This window comes from Poecilia formosa, unplaced genomic scaffold, assembly GCF_000485575.1.
Source record: "Poecilia formosa unplaced genomic scaffold, Poecilia_formosa-5.1.2 Scaffold16, whole genome shotgun sequence".
NCBI lineage: Eukaryota > Metazoa > Chordata > Actinopteri > Cyprinodontiformes > Poeciliidae > Poecilia > Poecilia formosa.
The window spans coordinates 3,470,988-3,492,043 of NW_006799955.1; the positions used below are offsets into that span (position 1 = coordinate 3,470,988).

The 21,056-nt window shown below is 39.1% G+C and overlaps 1 protein-coding gene across 5 annotated transcripts in view; it reads right to left on the bottom strand.

Annotated features, from left to right (window-relative positions):
- LOC103134340 (dedicator of cytokinesis protein 9) overlaps window positions 1–20,600 on the bottom strand; it is a 77,617-nt gene extending 57,017 nt beyond the window's left edge. For 3 of the 5 annotated variants that reach the window (XM_016668681.1, XM_007546545.2, XM_016668673.1), the window contains exon 1: window positions 20,363–20,600. In XM_016668681.1, the coding sequence (XP_016524167.1) occupies window positions 20,363–20,479 (117 nt within the window). In that variant the 5' untranslated portion in view covers window positions 20,480–20,600. The remainder of the gene's footprint in view (window positions 1–20,362) is intronic. The other 2 variants (XM_016668680.1, XM_007546547.2) reach the window with 1 other exon arrangement.
- Window positions 20,601–21,056: the final 456 nt, after the last annotated feature.

Genomic DNA, 21,056 nt, shown 5'->3' on the forward strand with positions numbered 1-21,056 from the left:
ATATAATAGACTTTTAAAACATGTGAATTGTAACTTAAAAACTACATTTCCAGGTAAGGAATAAATTGGGACACTCCCACATTGCTAAATTACAAAAAGGCATATCACATCTGGTTCCCATGACTACAGCATTGTTACTAGGCATTATGAAGGAGGTTTGGCTTGTTTAACCCTCACATATTTAGTCTGCCCAGCTCCTGAAATCATAGTGAGATCGAATTTGGCAGTAATTTAAAACAACTGCCAACATACCAGGGTCTGGCTGTACATGCAAGTTAATCTTCAGAGAAGACAGCAAGATGTAAACCAAGTTTACACTCTAAAAATATCATCATAGGAACTACACCAGGCTTTTTCTATAGTTTATCTGAAAGTGTGCTTGTGCAATAAGAGATAAAATGTACAAGTTTAACTTTGATAGAAAGTGCCATGGTTTAGGGATGCTGTGCTGCAGCAGCACCTGACCAATCCACCACCACAGAACCCACCACGACTTCTACCATTTATCAGAGGAAGCTTGATGAAAATGTGAGACAATCTGTTAAGTATTAAAGTAAAAGTGGAAGTGGACATAGTAGCACAGCCACCAATTAAAGGCTTAGAACCACTAAGTTGAAAGAGATCTTGGTCTCACTGAGATACACTGTGCCGACTTGAAATAGTTTATAAATGCAAGAAATGTCTCAAACTTCTCTGCCTGCTAAACTAGTTTTAGTTAGTATTTTTGTTTAATAAGTAAAACAAGTTTCATTTTTGTTGCTTAGATTTATTCAAGTCACTTTCTTTTTCAGAGGTAAATAAAACAAATTGCACATCACATATGAGCTAAAAATGTAATTGGATATTCTAATATTGAACAGTGGTCAACCAAAGGACTGAGATGAAAAATTACTGTAGCTGCTGTGCAAACCATCAACATGCATTTATTTGCCAGTTCTTGGGTTTAAATTATGTATCTTTTGTTTTATTTTAATTAAAATAAACAAAGAATTACTTTTGTACAGAATCTTAAGGTACAGTTGTATTGAATTATTAAATTTGAACGCAATCGCCGAGCCATGAGATGTGTTAATGACTTTTTGCTCTTGCACCTCTGTGAAGTAGCTCCGTCCATCTGACTGTGACACAAATGCTGCCTCGGTGTAATCAATACTCCACCAGACTGAATACACTCCAGAGTACTTTCACACCTCTTTATTTGCATCTTGGACTGCGGTCAAGTTACAGTGGTCTCTAGTCCACAATTGGAGTCTTTTGGGCATTTCAAACCATGACACAGAGCCTCAACACACATGCATATAAAATAGCGTACAGAATATAAGCTTCAACCATCTTGAATTTCCTATCACCATGCCAATGTTACTCCTGAATTTCCTCACTGAGGGAATATAATGGCCATTTCTGTTCAATTCTTTTAAGTTTTCTTTTTGTTGGATTCATAAATACTACTTTTATCAAAATTATCTTCTGTGGTCAGTGCAATTAACAGTTGTACTAGAACTGTTTGCAGAAATAAATTCATTTTTCTGTCATTTTTTCAGAGTTAGAGAGAGAAAATCTGCATCAGCAAAATATTGAAGGTTCCGGGTTGGATGGCGCTCATGCCGCCTTGGGCGGTTGCCCATGTCGCCCATAAAGAAACTGCCACTGCCTAAATGTGAGTGATGTTTAACACCTGGACATATCAGAGTAAAAATTGAAGTGGAAATTACATCATCTACCTAAATAATGGCAAAACATTTTATTTATTTAATTTTATGAGGCCATTGTCTACTGTGTTAAATTAAATTACATGCAGACTGGGTGCTCCAGAGATCCAGATTTAAATTCTTTTGGTAGGAAGTCAAGAAAACTTCCTTTTCCTCACAGTGAAAAACAATGTATAAATATGAAGCTTGTAAACACATAATTGAACTGAAGACATTGCTGCTACTTTTGTATTAGGTGGATGTTGGGTTATGAGTTGATGGGCAATTTTGGCATGTAGCTTGAGCGCCATACTTTAGCTGCACTACATCACCACCTGGCGATGTTAGTAGGAGTTTGTCCCACAATTGTCGGGTTGCCAGTTTGATTCCCGCTCCACCCGCCTCTGTCGTTGCGTCCTTGGGCAAGACATTTGCCTGGTGGCACCGGTGCATGGCAGCCTCGCTTCCCTCAGACAGCCCCAGGGCAGTTGTGGCTAATATACAGCAGCTTGTGAATGTGTGAATGACTGAATATAGTGTAGAGCACTTTGGGGTCCTCTGGACAAGTACATTTACCATTTGTACTAATCAAGCTATATAAACAAAATATTTTTGGTAAATAGTTTCATATGCAAAACCTATTTGAAAATGTCACCGTCTCATTCAAATCCAATTTACTTAAACATATTGGATTAGAGCGATGTTTCTCTCCTCCAGCTGAACTTTCATTGTGCCAACATGTGCACCATGTCGGAGACTCAACTGGCCAGTAGAAACTAAAACAAGCTATTACAAGCTGTTATAGCAGCACAGCATTGGGTGGAGACGAGTTCCACACATCAAAGCTGCTGAGAGGAGTCAAGTTGAGCTTCCTGCTTCCCACTAAGCTTCTAAGTGTGCTAAGTGCACACAAAAAAAGGCAGAAATATCTCTGTGTGGTTCTAAGCAGGCAGAGGGGAGTTTAGAACGAGCTGGCATCTCATCTAACAAGCCTCTTTTGGAGTGAAGGTCAAGTCTACAGCTGGTCCTGTTTTTATGCCTCGTCTCTACAGGGAGGTGTGTGATTTTGCTTTTTTTGTCCTGAGAGAAATCCCAACGAGGTGGACCGCGGAGACATCACCCACATAACCAGCAGGATAGGGCAGATCAAACAGAGCAAGTTACCAGCTGGAACCCTCCTGGGATTGCTAAACGGAAGTGGCTGTTTCCTGCTGATGTGTGAGTTAATCTTGTCAAAACAAAAACGCCTCTCTCTGCCTGCTGTCCTGCGAAAACCATCAGGATCCGTAACTACCGGAAGATTTTGTGGAAACCAACACAGATCACTTCTGAAGTTCAACAACTAAAGTGAAACAAGTTGAGTTTTAAAGCTGAAGTTTACAGGGAGGAGTGATGTTAACCAAAGAATTCAAGGAGGAAACATGGGAATCAGCTCCCAAAAGTTTTTGTTGTGGATACAGTCCTGCAGCTACATATGTGGGTGGGCTGCAAAGATAGAGATGGAATGTCAACAAACTAAGTGCCTCACAATTTTTAAAATGCAAAGCACAGCGCCATGAAAGAATAATAACCTGCTTAGAGCCTACAACTGTTTCATCAACCGATCTTAATATCAGACAAAGATAATCTAAATACATAAAACAGATTTTAAATGATGATTTCATTCATTAAAGCATAAAATAACTGAAACGACATTAGACTTGTATAGCACTTTTCAACCCTCCAAGTTGTTTAGAGCGCAGGCAATAAGGCAATATGCTTCTTAGCATTGAACTTGCACATTACACACGAAACAAGTGAATATTAGCAATTGGGTAAAATTTAAAACCTCAACAAAGTCCATCCCTCCAGGAAGTCAATGATTGGGTATTGAGCAATCATTTCTCAACAGCTAAGAGCCCAGACCCTCTGTATGAAGTAAAGTGCAGCGCTGGTTTTTGTTGGAGTACCAAAATTACTCCAACAACAGACTGATAACTTATTCAGGATGTCAAATCTGAACAGCCTCTAAAAGCCCAGCTGAACTCACTTGGACCAGTAAATGTTAATTTTATTTGCTTTAATAACACGAAAGAGAATGGGCAAATATGGCATCTCTGTAAGAGACTGAAGAAGAACGTTTAGGAAAGTGTGTCTAGTTCCATGTGTCCACCTCTGAATGCTGTTAATTGCCTAGTCAAAGCCTGGATTTAGGACATTTTAAGATGCTGTGAAGTGACGATAAAGAGGCAGTTCATGCTTGAAAACCCATAGGTGTGTGACTGTCACAAACAAAGAAATCAGAAGTGCTAATATTCACTTGTCTCGTATGTTACTGAGCTATACACATATTTTCCAGCTTCTAAAATACTTCAAGCAGCAGGACACACACACATCATTACCCGCTGCTTCTAGTAATAATTGAAGACAGCTTATTTTGACTGCTACAAAGAAAAATACCAAGTCTCTCTGCGACCTAGTTCATGCACAGGTTGCCCTTACCCTCCTAAAAAACAAACACAACACAGCCACATCCCCTTCCTTCGAGATAGTTTATTTACCCCCAGAGAAGAAAATGGCCCATTTTCCTGAGTAGCAGCGCTTCCTTTACTTTGTAGTGGAGCTACCAGGCGTGGAATGAGTACACACTGCAGCTAACGCACACACACATACACACAAACCAAACATTTAAGTACAACCCACAATGCCAAGCATCTCTGCAAAGCATGCCAGCAGATCCATGCGTCTTGGTTCAGTTTTTAATATATGGTAATCCTGCTGTGCGTTTCTGCAAATTTTACTGCAACACCAGCAGAAATGGTCTAAAGCAGTGCCAAGCCTCGAGGCATCAGAATTCACAGCATGAATATTCTCATTATAAATCAATGCATAAAAAAACTGTTGGATTGTCAAATATATTAAGCGCAGCTGCAATAAAACCTTTAAGAAAGCAGCAAAAGGCATGAAAACATGAAGCTACAAATAAAAAAATGTTTGATCATAGGTAATCATTTGTGCACTGAGACAAATGCGTTGAGAGAATATTGGGAGCTTGGTTTTGTTGTAAAAGAGACAAAACCTCAGAGCATTATGTTACTGCCACCCGAAGGAAAATCTATGGTACTACATGACAAGGCAAACATCCACAACTTTATTTCAACGTTCATTTTATACCATTCTTGATGTTTATTTCGGAACCACTGTCCCGTTGCACAGTTTAAACAAACTATTGTAAAACAGTCACAGATTAAAATCAAATTTCTTTAAAATGCACAAGAAAAATACAGGAGCCACCAATCAGAAACTGGAAGTAAGTTTAACATAAACATTGACTTATAGATAGATACTAATTAAGAGGGAGAGAGCCATCCATCAGAATCACCACCTTCATGCTAAACGTCTGGGTAAATGTTTTACATTCAGACTAGACAAACTTTAAGATATATTTGGCAACAATGACAAGATCAATATCTGGAGGAGTCAAGTCAAAGCTTTCAAAGCCAAGAACCATGTACCAATTGTGAAGCATTGTGGCAGCGTCATGCTACAGGGTTACTTGCTGTCTGTGGTTCTTTCAAAAACTGCTTTATTTCCTGAAGAATTATTTAACATCAACATCTAGAAGGCTGGAACTTGGGCACAGTTTGATGTTCCAACAATAAAACGATCTCAAACATGCCTCAAAACTAGTTTGGAAAGAATAAAATAGGCTAGCATGCAAGAAAAGTAAGGTTCATGCTTATACCAACTAATTTAAATGACGTGCAATATTACTTATTAAAAGATTGGTCAAATGTCCAGCTAGAATTATGCCAGAACCAAACTGATGCAAAATCAAAAGATGCATTGAGAATGTCTTTATTATTTTTGACCCTTTGCGGATTGGAGAAAGTCCTCAAGAAGTTGTAAACATGCATTAATACTTAGGATGAGTGGATATAAACACATAATTGGAACCATATGAAAAAGTTTGAATTTAAGTAGAAAACAAAATTAATGTTCTAAGTTTATGAGTGAGCAAAATATATATCTTCTTGAATATCTTCGTATGTTAATATTGCCTTTATTGTGTCAACATTTTGCCATATCAGCAAAAGGTTTTCAGAGAGAGGCCCGTGATCGCATTCTCTCAGGCTCTGACATGCAGGGTGGAAACTGAGGGCTTACTGCTGCTGAAACAAGCCCACACTGGCCTGGCATGAGGCCATCACTGGGAGGAAAAGCTGCACTCTGTCACACCTGCAGATCCAGCACTGAACCTCCCGTTGCATGGTGCCACAATTTCTGATGTCATACATTTCCACAAAGGGACAAAGATTCATTGTATTGGTTGGGCGATAAATTTGGACGCCAACATATCTTATGAAACCGTCACTGCATTTCCTGCGGGTTTGCTCACAATTTCAATCTCAATCAGTGGGTCAAACTGCGTAGAACGTTAATCCAGCAAATCAAAACCCTTAAACAAAAAAGCAAAAATAAAAACTGACATATCTTTATCAATATTTTCCAAAATTATCTAAAATTATAGCCAATTTATCATTGTAGATTTGTTTGCAGCTTCATCGTTTTTAACTGTGGGATTCCCAAGTGCACATCAACACACTTTCAAAATGAACAAATGAACACCCATTTAGAAAGTTTCTTCTTGGTTACTGACGACTCCAGGATGTAGATCTGCCAATCTGCACCGAGGGGATAATGCGGGAGTTTTGGATCCATTAAGGATCAGTTAATCTCTGTTGACTCTTTGTTTGTAATCAGTGGAAATCCTCTTGACCCCTGGCTCAGTGAGTGCTGCTCACAATCAGGGGAAGCGTACAGTGTGGAAGAGGAGATGAGCGCATGTCCGTGCACCTGTACCAATTCAGATGTAATGCATTTAGCTGGAGTACAACACCACAAAGCTGAGAAGGAAAGAGCTACGCTGTCAAATCCTTCACTGACATATAGTGTAAAAAGTTTTAAATTTGGAGCACAGAGAAGAAAAAAAAAAGCAAAGGCTGATATCAATTCATCACACGTTTAAGACGTCTAGTGTCTCTTTGATAATCTCAGTAGAAGTCAGTCCAATCAGGCTGCAGGCTGCCTGTTTGTCTTTACTGCCTGACCCAAGCTGTGCCCCAGCAGCCCACACCCTTCCTGAGAAAGCAAATACATGCCATGGGAAACGGGGATTGTTCTTGGAAAGTCTGACAATGAATTTTGACCAAATGTTTTAACCCACGTTGTTTATTTGTGTAACATTCACGGCGACGGAGAACTCTCTCATGGCAGCCGTTTCATTTTTTATTTTTTTTGCTGCAGATTATTTATTCCCTTCTTGTTTTATTTTGTGAGGTTTAACCTCCTCCTCGGATCAGTTTAACTACACAACAAGTGGGGCGGCTGCTATAGCTACTAAGACGGATTTGACATTTTTTAGAGGATTAGGGGATTCACTGAAAGTGTTGAAACTAACATTGTTAGTTCAATGCCTCCTTCAGAATGAAAGATGGTTTGATTTTAATCATGAACAACCCGTGCTGTAGCCTGAATAAAGCAATCTGTTTAACATAGCAGTCTGTTGTTAAAGGATAAAGTTGTTGGTCTTTAAAAGGCTGAGCAGAGACTCTAAGAGAAGCTTAAGTCAGGTCAGGGATACTGAGCCGTTTATCTGCACGCCACCCAATATAAAGACTGCAAGTTCACATATCACTGTTCAGATTCCGGGGCCACTTTATTCTCCTTCACTAAAAACAAGTGTGATAGAAGCAGGCTTTCAGCTGTACAGCCACACAGCACAGCAGGACTTTACTTATCCATCAAAGCAAAGAGACACTGTGAAAACACATAGTGAAGACTTGGTTTGATCCAGCTTCCTGGTGCTAAGTCTCTGAAAATAAACAGGGACCAAAAGGCAAACAACTAACCGTTTTGTCTCTGTCTGCCGTATAACAAGCTCGAACAGAAAACCCAAACAGAGATAAAGAGGATAGCAAGTATTTTTTTTACCCCCTACTGTTCATGATGTTTATTTATTACATCCACAAGAACAGCTAGAGTCATTTGCAATAATTTGTCATGTTAAACAAAGGTCAGCGACGTTTTGTGACAGCAGCTTGAAAGATTTCAGTCAGGTTTAAACCTCTTCACAATAAGCTACACCTTTACATTATTTTTGATGATTCTTTAATAGGTGGAAAAATTAAGTTGATTTTTGTCATTCTTATGCTTTTAGACTTTTTAGCTTTTTTACACTGCCGATGACTATGACTTGATCTGCTACGTGGAGAATCGAATCAGCATTAAAGGTTCTGCAGTACCATAGTATATGATTAAGCTTTGCTGTGCACCTTGGTTTTCTCTCCTGCTCTCCTCTCTTGTCAAGTACCTCAAAGCTCTATTCTTGATCCCATATACTCTGCTAACTCTGCATGCTTCCCCTGAAAAGCTGGTTTGGATGCTGATGATGGAAACAAGTGGAGGGAAATCTCCACTTGTTTGAGAATAGTCTAGAACCCAGATGAGACCCAGACTATAACTTTGGGGATAGATGGTGTAGCAAGCAATAATGTGACTGAAGTAGTCTAGCAAACTGGGTAAATCTTTTCTTCAAATCACATATTTATCAAGCAAAAAAAAAAAAAGAGCACCGAAGAGGTATTTCCCCTCACTTTGATTCTTTTAATGAGATGTTAAATTATTGGTTCTGTGTTAAAACCCTTTCCCCGTGAGTAAAAGCTCCAAATCCTTATCATACCTCCTGTTTGAATGAGCTTGGATTTTTTTTTCTTTCTGCCTGTAGAAGCTTGGTTTATATGGAAATCAGAAGGTGAGATGCAAAACCTGCCAGGAAACTTCCCCTGTTTTGCCTCCACTCCCTTTAAAAAAAAACAAAACAAAAAAACTCTCTTCTCTTTTCCTCTTGCCTACATTTTGTTAAAGAGTTAGGAATGTCAGGTATGCACCCAGGCTGGCGAAAAGTCATCATCCCCCTTGGCAGTAGCCGCGCCAAACACTGTGACTTTAAGAAAATTTGGAAACTGCTGTAAGGAAGGGCACAGTTTAATGAAACTGTCAGCACACAGAGTGAGTAAAAAGAAATAAATCAGCAGTACGAGGTTATCTTCAAGATGTGAATGTTTTCTTATTTACAACAACATAAAAGTTTCATCCTACCACTAATTTTTAGGGACTTGGGTGGAGTTAAATAAGTAGCAGGCACTTTCAAAGAAGCCCCAGATGGAAGATAACTTCATCAGTAACAGCTTTTGCTTTCATCTTTGCAGAGTGATAGCATTCAGCAGAGGAACAGGAATAGCAAGTAACTCCCCATGTAGTTCTCCGAAACATGCAGCTTCGCCGATAAATAAATGCCTCTACACAAAACTTTCTACTTTTTTTTTTCTTAAAAGTGCAAGTGATGCTTATATATTAAGTGATGAAGCACATATTTTAATCCTTAAGTGTAAATTTCAATTCAAAAATTTAGAAAAAAAAATTGTGCTAATATCTTCTCCTGTGACACGTAGCAACCAACAGCAGCTGATCCTGTTGTGCTACGTGGGATGAATGAGAGGTCAGTGACATGGTGACGCGATGTCAGCGAGGTCAGATGACAGATATGATGTTTAAAGCAGATTAACCCTGAGTGAAATGCCTGCTTGACACAAATGCTAAACAAGTCAAAGACAAGCTTGAGTGATCCAAGGCAGGTGCAAGAATGAACCAATAATTAGGTTTTCCTTAATTATAGGTAATTATGTTCTTAAGTTTGTCTGCAGGATTACTGGCTCTGCATGTATCAAATGACGATGTGAAAATAACATCACAACCGCTCAGGGTTATTCTGTACAGCAAGCAGAGCTGCAGCTTCAGAACCTTACTTTAGCATACTTTCAAAGATTTTTTTTTATTTTTTTTCAAAAATAGAAGGTGTAAAACAGCCCGTTCTTTACTAACTCAGCTCCAAGCAAGTCTGATACACACCTAAATATTCAGAAGAAATCATTTTAATGTCAAAGTTACCCAACATTAAAATCTTGTCTTGGTGCTGCAGGTCTGCATGGCTAACAAAATTTTATTCTTTCCAAATGATATGTTTAATCATTGTTAACCGATGGTTTCACGCGGATCAGGGGTGTCAAGTTATTTTCCACACAGGATCAGTGTGGTACAGACAGCTTTTTTCCACAAAGTCAATGAAATTGTGATTTGAAGACTGTCTTTTGTATTTAACCCAATTACCTTTAATAATACAGTTTAATTGTTGATTTGAAACATTTAAGTGTGAGGGGGAAAAAAAAGATAAAGAAATATTTTGTGGGAGAACTACATTTTTACAGCACTGTACATAAAAAAAAAAAAAAAACATTATGAAAGAACAAGGGTCTTCACAAATCTTTGTCGGTGCTGGTTAAAATAATGACTTCATATGGCTGAACAATAATGAGAAGAGAAATCTGCTGATGTGTGAGAAATCTCTTCTTTCACAGTGAGACCCTCTCACCACAATTATGACCTTAATATAGAAAGTAAAGGCCTCTTTAAAAAAAAGAAACAAAAACACTCAGGGTCTCTTTCTAGACATTTCTGTGTCAAATAACATGGATGTGACGTTGGCCGTTTGCAGTCAGTGCTTTTCAGGGCTTAATCTGATTATCTTAATCTGTAGGATGGTGCACGTCAGCACGCAGAGCAACAGTTTTGCCCCTATGGCTTTCGGCTCGACTAGTTTCCCTTCCTGGCTAGGTCTTTCACAAATCTAATGCATCATTGATGGGGTGGCATAACTGCTTCCGCCTACACTGGATAGATTCCCCTCCATTCACTTGGTCCTGTGTGGGCTGGGGCGTGTAAAGAGCTGTTTGTAATGGTGCCATTCATATGACTGTCAGAATCAACTGCAGGCTAACGCTTACACTCCCTCGCAATGTTCTGATGGAGGCAAGGTTCAAATAATGTTGCCAAGAATTAGACACAGCAATAAACTCTGATCCAAAAGAAAGATAGCAGATACTGGTGTTGTATGAAAAGAATCAGAATGGAGACATTACACAATAGTGGAACACGCAGGCTGCAATCTTTGTTCCAATGAGTCAAACGTACATTCCTTATTAGATTAGACGAAATGATGCCAGAGCTTTATCAGTTTATACAGGCATGGAAACTCGATTAACACCATAATGATCAGAGGGGGGAAAAAAAAAAAAAAAACAGGTCCAAAGGACTTGTGGCTCAGAACGTCTTCATCGGCTGCAATAAGGTGCATGTCCTGCTGGTTCAAAAATAGCAACGTTAATGGTCGGATGATAGAAGCAAAGCACTCTTGACGATAATACGCTGCAATAACGGAGCTGCAGCAGAACGTATGTCTCCACAGTGAGAAGTTAAGGGAAATCAGATGAATATAGAGCTGTAAATATATGACTATTTTTTCCACAGTGTGAAAGCTAGACAAACTGCGAAGGAGGTTTAAAGCTTTTGAATTGATGTCCCGAAGAAAGAGACTGCAGGAGATTTGTTCTTAATCTGAATAGATTAAGAACAAATTACAGGATAGTTCAGAATTCTTCAAGTAGCGTCTGGTTGAAAGGTCGGAAACATTTAATGTCTAACCGGCAGTAGATTACCATTTTGAGATATTTATTTAACATAAATTTAGATTAGGGAGGCTGAAGCTATCAGAGATGTTGTAAGACCAACTGGGAGCTGTACCATCCTTACACAACTCCAAACACTTACTCAAACACTGTTTTCTGAATCTTTATACCTCAGTCACATTTGACTTGGGCAGTAATTGACAAAGAAGCTCATGATCGTCTACACAGAAATGGAGATATGAGGCAGTTCCCAAGCAAACAGGACATGGAAAGTGTTCCGAGAAACATTCTGACATAGAAGCTAAGAGTTGTAGAAAGCAAAAGTATTAAGCAAAAAACACTATTTTATTAAAATTTATATTTTATTTACTCAGATCAGAAATGTTTAGCATGGATCATGCATAGGGGGAAGATTATTGTTGATGAACCACCTAATACATCAATTTCATGTGTAAATAATTGTCTTCTCCTACCAAATCTCCTTTAATGACCTTTAGACTCTTGACTTATAAAACCTGTTTCCTCTCTGCTACATGTTTTTCAAAGTATTTTAATTAAATATACCATTTAGATAAATGGCAGGAGATCAGGATGGGATTAAAAGGTTCATCCTACCATCAATCATGTACAAAACATGCCTCAAGGTCATTGTGGTGGATTCTAAGGCGTTCCCATATCAAAAAGAAAAATCGAATCCCTCCAGCGTGTTCTGGGCCTGTCCCAGTGTTTCCTCTTAGTAATATTTGTCCAGGAGACAATGTGATCAGAGATCCCTGACTCACCCCAACTGACTCCTTTTTATCCAGAGAAGTCCCCTAAAAAATGTCACACCTCTTCGATATATTTATATTTCCAAAAGCGGAAACTCATTTAAGCCGCTTGTATCCGGGATCTCCGGATCTTCCGTCAGTCTTGATCCTTATCTCATGACAATAGGTTACAGCTGAAATGTAGGCAGACCGGTATGTCAAGTAAAAAGGTTTTTACTCTTCTCTTACTTCACCAAAGCAGAGACAAGCAACGCCTAACGCCTAAATTACTACAGACAAGGCCTTAATCTGCCTCTCTATTCACTGCTCCATTCTACCATCATTCATGAACAAGACTCCCCCTCAACCTGGAAGGAGCACTTCACCTTAAAGAAACTAAATCTCATTCCAGATGCTTCTCTCTCTACTGCAAACAACTGTGTGCAAGGAAGTTTAAGGCTCGAAGATGCTAACAGAATCAGAGTGCCTGAGCGAGACGGTTGCATACCTGACTGTGGGGCTGTGACAAAGTTGCACCAAGCTTTATCGCTGTAGCCAATAGAAAAATTCAACTTTTTAGGCACCAATCGACCAAAGAAGGTCAGCCAGTGTTGCAGGGCACAGAGACTTGGGGACTGGAGTTTGTTCAAAACACTGCTCAAAGACTGCTTACTTGCATAAAACTATATCAGAAAAGAACTCCAGTTTATCTTACTGACTGTATTAGAAGACCCTTAATGGGTAAGCCTTTATTTAATTTCTATCTATCCCCAATAGCTCTCAGATTAACTGGCAAACTTTTTTCTAGACACTCCTTCAGTCCCAGTCTGTAAATCTAGGCTACCCATTTTAATCTGGCTTTTCTACCCTGGCTTTTTTTTTATCTTTTGTTTATCTGTTTTACATGATATTAATCGATGTACATCTTAATTTTAATGTATTTTTGTCGCTTTTGTTAGCTATTGACTTCAAAACTACCAAAGAATGTAAACAAGATCACAGTTTAAACAGCATAAACTTTTTAAATTTGATTATAAAAAATAAAATAAATACATAAATAAATTCCTTTCTGGTGTCTGTATCTCGTGAATTGACCTTTAGCTTCTGCATCTGGGAGCAACTAGTCTGGGTTTTTTACTAAATTAAAAGTCTATCGACTGCCGGTAACACATTAACTACTTGTGCCCTTTTAATAGAAACTTGCTTCAAAAATCCTGAACTAGTTCTTTGAGGGGGCATTAAAGAGAACATAAATTCCCCTAAGGTGAGGAGGGGTTTATATGTTCTTGGGAGGCGAGTGTAAAACAAGTCCCAAAGCTTCATCAAACACTTGCTAAAAGAAAAACACCCACAGATGAGACCCTTCAGCAGACCCCCCCTCTCTGTTATGGTAACCTCTCTCCTGTTCTCCAAAACAACTCTGCTCTATTAGGCAGAACACTTACAGACTCAGTGGGCGGTTTACAACTCGGGGCCCTGCCCAGCACTCGTGTTTGGCCCAAATACAGTCACAGCAAAATGTTTCTATCGAGGAGAAGACAGGCCTCTGACCTATCAGAAGATGAAGGACAGGAAGTGAAGGGCGCTTCCTGCTGCAGCAGGATGGACTAATTGTGAGAAATTTCACTGTAAGAACTAGTTGTTCTGCATGGTGAAAATAAAAGTACAGTCATGCTCAGAATGATGCAGCCTGTACTGCAGATTACAGATGACAGAGATGTCTGGAAGAAGCTAAAAGTTTCCTTATTTCCCACATTCTGTCCAAGAAGATTGTCAGGCGATCTCATAAAGGGACTGCATTTTAGACCCCAGGTTTCATCTGTGGCTCAGAGGAAACATTTCACACTTATTTCAACACGTATTTAACCTACGGCCGGTCCTTATCCAGGGGAGAAAATCAGTCTTCATTTATTTTGGAACAGAATCCGTCTGTCTGGCTGTTGGATCATTTGAATTGGCTTTTACTGCCGCAGGACTAACTGGGGTCTCTGTGGGTTGGACAAGGGAAAATCTTTTCAGTTTCTCCAGCAGGTTCTTCATATTATCCCAAAATTAATTTGATTAAATCAGGAATTCTCAACCTTTCCAGTTATAACCAAAAAGTGTGAAAATGGGTTTAGATTGGAAGCAGAAAAATAAACGACAAGCCCTAATCAGATTTTACAGCTTGATGTGTGTTTTAAATCCCACTTTCACAAATTTACGTTTTTTATGTTGTTTTTTTTTTACTTATCTGTATACGTGCAAAAAAAAACAAAAAACACTAGAAGCCATTTTTGTGGAAAGCGCAGAGGAATTAAAGACAGTTTTATCGCTATTTTGTGAGTGAGAGAACACAAGTGTCAGCAGTGACAATATTAGCTCCATAAGTACTCAGTTTATTGCTAAATTAGGCTGCATTACTGTAGCTTTGAGTGCATGTAGGTCAATTTGTCACTGTGTCACAGCAAAGCTTATTCACACGGGGTCAACACTGAATGTACAGCTGAGTTTTGGGTAATTTATTACCAAATGGTACAGCACAATCTCTTAATGGGTCCACTGGCTACTAAAGTGGTCCCATGTATTATTAGCCTAACTGCTCTCCCGTCTCAGCCCCCCCTTTATATTTTAGTTTTGCTGAGTACCCATCAACCAGGACAGCAACAAATGCAGCTCATGCACACTTTCGTCCAAACACACAGAGGATTTTAAAGTGACAGGCAGACAGAGCCGGGAATAAGCAGGGAGGTCAAGCTGCTTAGGTCTCACACACTCAAGTATAATCTTCTGACGGATCAGTACCGTGACTTACAGTATGCAACACTAAGTGCCTGGACCAAAACACAGGAAAAACAAGTGGGATTTCCCTTTACCTTTCAATGTAAAGATTTTTTTAATTTTATGCGCACTGACTTGCCTGACAATAAGTTCACAATTCCACCCTACCAAACAAAGAAAGACAGATGGCACCGGTAACAAACAAAGCTTTCCCTCCGACTGATAAACACACCTTCTGGGACATTTCCATATTGTAGAAATGTTTGAACAAAAAGACAACAAGACAACATCAGTGAGAAATATTGCATTTTTCCATCCATCAAACGTCCTGACTATGACCAAAAATGTATGGTTCTAGTTTGACCGACTGGTTGGAAACTTATACATTTCCACTCAGAGATCAAGGAGGACCAGCAACAGCCTAATAAATAAAGAACAATTTACTGAGGAAAGAAGAGGCAATGATGATCAAGTGTTTAGTGTCAGAAGAAGTTTAAAACTGAAGTCATAGGGAGTACAATAGCTTTTTAAAAGAGGAAACAATGTTCTACAAACTATGTCTGCAATAAGACGGGGAACCCATCTTATTTCAGAAGCAAGAGTGACTTGAGCAGACAGCAGGAAGCCAGATCAATTTACAGAGCAAATGGCTTTGTGTTAACGTCCAGAGCTTTCCAATCTTTGTCAATGAAAACAGCCAAGGAATAAGAAAATGTTCCAGCCTGTTGGAAATCTCCATGATAATGGAGGCTATAATTAGCATCTAAGAAGACAGAGAGACTGTTGCAAGATTTGGAGATGCCAGCGGCACAAGACGCTAATAAAAATGTCAAACAAATTACAAATCCAGGCTTTACAATTATTTTAGGTAGTGAATAATGTGCCGGTAATAGATCATTTGTGTTCGAGAAATTAATGAATAATTACATCTTTCTTTATAAATATTAGGTGCTACAGTGCGATGGACTGGTGACCAGAGTCTAACCCCAACAGTCACTCAATAACCACTGAAGATAGCCACCACCGCCCATATGACACTATGGATATATGAATGAAACTAACTACATTTATTCCTCAGATGTGATGTATATTTTGAATAAATATTCCTTGGCATTTCCCCCCCCCATACACTTTGGCTTTTTTAATACAAATGTCATGAAATACTCCATATGCATTTTTATCTAAATAGGAAAATTGGTGTCTTTTTGCTATTCAGGTTTTGTTGTTGGCAATTGACTCTCATTCAAAATAAAATTTTTAAAACACTATCATTGCTATTTGGCTTCCGTTTTTTTTTTTTTTTTTGTGTGTGTGTGTGTGTTTTCATTCCCTAACAAAACAAAACAATATTGTCAGAACATTTCTAGTTTTATTTGTACAAATATATTGGTCTACTCCAACTGGAAGCAGCAAGTCAGAGCTTCTATGAATTTATGATTAATGCATCTCTATTCTATTTGTAGGCTAGTTGTGTTAAAATGTGACTCCTCTGTGAATTTCAACACTTATTCATCTCCAGCGAAGTTGAATTGGAAGATGCAAAAAGCTAAAAAAATCTCCAAAACAGATAAAATAAATAAATAAATAAAAACATCTTCTATTGCTGTGTTGGGGATTTTTTATTTTTCATCCATCAAGCCTCATTCTCACTACATTTATGAGGCTCACACTGTTGCCTGCACTTTCACAGCATACAAGTTATGCAAGTTCTGGCGACTAACAGCTAATTGCATCACTCTCTCTCATAATGACACCCATCTGGTGTGGAGCTCGCTCTACTCAGCCACAGAGCAGGAACACTGACGGTTTTAGGATGTTACAATCAGGCAGGGAGGCAGGGAGGCAGTTCGACGTATTGATTACAATTATGTAAGAACCCCTCTAGTTATTTAATGCATTTTACACATGAAACAACTACTTTAGATTTGTCATACTACAGAGTAGTCAATACAATCATGACAGTAACAGTGCAGACGCTTAAAAGGTTGGCAAGGAAATCATTTTATTCACACAACATTGGTAACTTTAAAGGTGATGAGATCATCCAAAGTCCCTGCAGTGCCCACTGAAAAAAAAAAAAAAGAAACTAATTCAAAGTTGATGAGAGCTGTTATGGTGCTAATAGTGCTCTTAGCAGGCCTGATGTGTGGACAAGCAGAGGGATGGTGTGGCTGAGGGCTCAGGCCTATTGCACCTCTCTGCTCTCCTCTCCAACAATAAACAATGAGGCTTTGACCCGCAAGTGCCTTCACAAAAATGCACAAACTGTTAGGAGAAGGGTTGTATGCGGTAGCGCTGTGTGAAAGCCAGATATAGAAGATTATTCGTGTATGTGAAAGCTTGTGCAACACTTGTACTTCAAGCTGAAACATCATCGCGGTCTAAAGCCGAACAGACACAATCACTCCTTTATTAGCGTAAAACAGATCTTTCCAGTCCTGCTGTGGCATTCACATGCTTCATGGAGGAATTAATTACAAGCTGCGTAGACAGCAGCTTTGTTGCAAGTTACATTCTTTGTCAAGCTCAGACGTTTCAGAAAATACTAAAACTCCATGAATACCACAACAGAATACGTTTGCAAGGATGTGCCTTTTAATTGAAATAAGATAGAAGTTATTTATTTAGGACTGAAAACGTATCTAAGCTCTTTTAACATTTGTTTTATTAAAATCATAAACTTTTATGAATAGATTTTAGGTGCTAGACAAATACACATTTGTTTATCATTTTTATTTTTGTGCTCTTTACTCTGATACCCCTAAATAAGATCCAGTGCAACCAACTGACTCCAGAAGCCACTTAAAGGTTAAACAAATACCATCTCACCGTTTAAACTCAGTAGTAGGTAAAATTGTACCATGAAGAGCTTCGAGGTTTGTTAGAGAACATAAGTGAAAAACAGCATCGCGAAGACCAAGGAACACAGCGGATCGGTCAAAGATAAAGATTTGGAGAAGCTTAAGCATGGTTAGTGGAGTTGTGAAACAATATCCAAAGCCTTGAACAAGATGTCATCTCTAAATAGAGGAGGATAGAACAATTGCAAACCTGGGAGGACATGGCTATTCACCAAAACTAACTGGAAGGAGGAACTTTGAAGGAGATCATTAATCAGAGGAACAGATTCCTGATAACTTTGGAGGAGCTGCAAAGATCCATAGCTAAGAAGGGAGAACTGACAGGACAATTATTACTTGTGTGCTCTCTAGATCAGGGCTTTAGAGCAGAATTAGACAAAATTCATGAGATAAAGAAAGCCAAAAGAAAAGAAAGCAAAAAATGTGGAAGAAGGTACTCTGGAAAGAAAACTAGCACTGGACTTCACCCTAAACATGCTATCCTTCAGTTAAACATGTTCACAGCAGCATCATGCTGAGGAAATTAGTTTCTTTAGCAGGGACAGAAAAGTTGGTCAGAGTTGACGGGAAGAGAAACTGAACAAAAAACTTTGAGATTGTGGAGTTTCACCTTCCAGAAAGTAGCCAACCTTTCTAAAACTGAACAGTTTAGATAAAAGTATATTTATATGTTATAATCATCCAGTCAAATCAAGACATAATCTGCATCTAGGCTTGAAAAGTGTTGTTTACATGTACTCTCCATCCAATCTGACTGAGACTGAGCTTTTCTGATTTTCAAAGGAACTAAAGACAAATGCATGCCACAAACAATGAATCATTCTCCATCCACTTCACAATTATCCTTTACTTTATGTCAGTCTTTCAAATAAAATTCTTATAAAATACAGAGAAATTGGTAACTGACAAGACAGGTATAAATACTTTTGAAAAATCTGCAGCTAAAGCACCTTTAAATTAAAAGTACTGGCCAGTTGTAAAGTATCTCCTTGTGTGTTCATCATCATTTTAACTTATGTACTCCTGCTCACAAAACCACGTTTCTACAAGTTGCTCTAGGCCTCCGGAGGCATTTTGATTTCCCAACATGCATTCTTGTATCCAGTGTTAATCTCCTCCCTCAGGCGTCCCCTGGCTGTGCCCCAGAGTGAGAATGAATAAATAATATGAAGGTGTGGTTGGATGTCTGGGATCCTGACTCAGGATTCCATTTCCCTGACAAGAGAGCTTGGACGGTGTCTGTTTCGAGTTGCCTGGCAACTTTTTCCAAGAAAGCAGGAACAATCAGGTAAAAAGGAGCACCAAACTCAGACACAACAAAAGGGGTCAGATCCACTTTCCTATGAATGAACCAAGAAGGAGGTGTGCTACAGATGCCCTGATGTTGGAAGTCAGAGAGGACAGACAAATAAGCCAATCATTTATCAGCACTACTAATGGCATTATATGACACAGAAGCCTCACAACTACATCTGTAAATGGGTTATTTTTAATCTCAGCGCATCTCCATTAAAGGGGTGGCTCCTGACATAGCAGCTTCAAACATGCACTGACTCTGTGCAAGTGATCTATGAGATGACATGCAAATTTATGTGAGTTGTTAGAACTGATTACGTAACAAGTAATATCTTCATGACTGCCTCGTCTATGGCTTTGGAGGTCCAAAAGTGACACAAACACAAATCAACAATTTCTTTAGTAATATACCATTAATTACCTTTTAGAATTACTTAAATATACAACACATTTGATGGGAATTATTTTAATAAAGAAAACAAACAAATATAATTGTTTCAATGAAAGTGTTTTATGGATGTGACTCCAAAACGTCTCTAAAGTATTTTATCATTCAGCGCTACATGGCAGAGTCAGTGGGTGGGGCTACTACTACTACTACTGTCAATATACCTGGCCAGAAACTGACTAGTCAACGTAGAGATGCTATGACTTGAATGGGACTCTGTGTAACTTGCTGTGAACTTTGGCATAGTAGAAGCAGAAAAACTGTAAACAAAAATGTTTTTGTTTGTCTTAGTTGCTTACATCGTGTCAGGACAAGGTAAACAGTAAAATAATATTACCACTTCCTGTCAGAGCATCAGATTGCTTCCCTGGAACTTATATATATATATTTGAATTCTAAAAACCTTTTTTAAAATAATTGATCAAAAATGCTTTCACATATTATATTATATCATTACTACCATTCATGTAAATGTGTATTTATTTGCGCTATTCTTTTAAATATGTCATACATGCATACATAATTATTTAATGTCTTATTTATCTAATGACTTGTGGCACCTTTGGACTTCCATACCCTACACTCCAGCTGGTGCTCGAAAGTGAAGCTTTCCAACACCCACATTGTGCTTTAAGTGTTCTTCATGAACTGAGTAAGAGCTAGATTTTTTTTTCACCAGTACAGTGAGTCATGAAAGCTTTTGCTTTCTTTTTTTTTGTATGTATTCTTAAAATCCCTTTCTCTGGCATAGCAGTCATCACTCATCCGCTCCAAAACAAGCTCTGCGGCTCCCTGGTGTATACATGTCAGGGTCATTTACTCATTGTAAGACCTATGGCATTTTTCCATGACAGCCCGCTCTCCCACCCAGCTGATCGCCCAGCCATTTCTTCAGCTCAATCTGTGCGTAAAAGACAAATCCGCAGTTTCCCAATCCACATTGGCACCACGAGAGAAGAGGGGGAGGGAGCTGAAGGGGCTTAAGGTGTATACTTACGACCAACACAGACGTCCTCACCACCTCGGAGACACTTTGCCTGAGTTCAGCAGCGGTGCCTGGTTTACTCAGACCTCGTGTAAATTTCCTGGTCTCCGGGTGCGCTGGGGTGGCCATCCTTACGCACCGTCTCGCATCAGCGACCCATCCAATCCAGGCGTAACGATCATCGACGTTCAGAGGAAATCCATCCTCGGTTTATCCGGGTCGATCCCCCCCCAACTACAAGCGCGCACCACGAGTTTGAAGTTGACTCATGTTGATGTGGAGTTCCCGCCCACTGATTCAGCTTTCCTCAAAACAAAACCCCTCAAGTTTTCCTACAGGTCAGCTCTGCCTTCCGCTGGAGCAGGATTTCATTGGACGTCCAGGACGTCAGAAAGGAGGATCTGCTCTTTACTCTGCAGCACCCCGCCCCTCCGGTGTAAAGGCCTTCCCACTGCTGGATGGGAACGCTGCCGTCAGTCCTGGACTTTAGACCACTGGCAGCAACAGGCGAGCGTTTGTGTATCCTGGTCAATGTTTTTTTCATCACGAAAAAAAAAAAAGGGAAAAATACCAAAAAACTGTATGCTTTCTGTCATTCAGTATTTCTGCTGCAGAAAAATTCCAGCGGTATCGAAAAGAATTAGGCTGACTTAAAATATTATGGAAAAGTATTAACTTTTTAAGTACCATAAACAATTAAGAACTA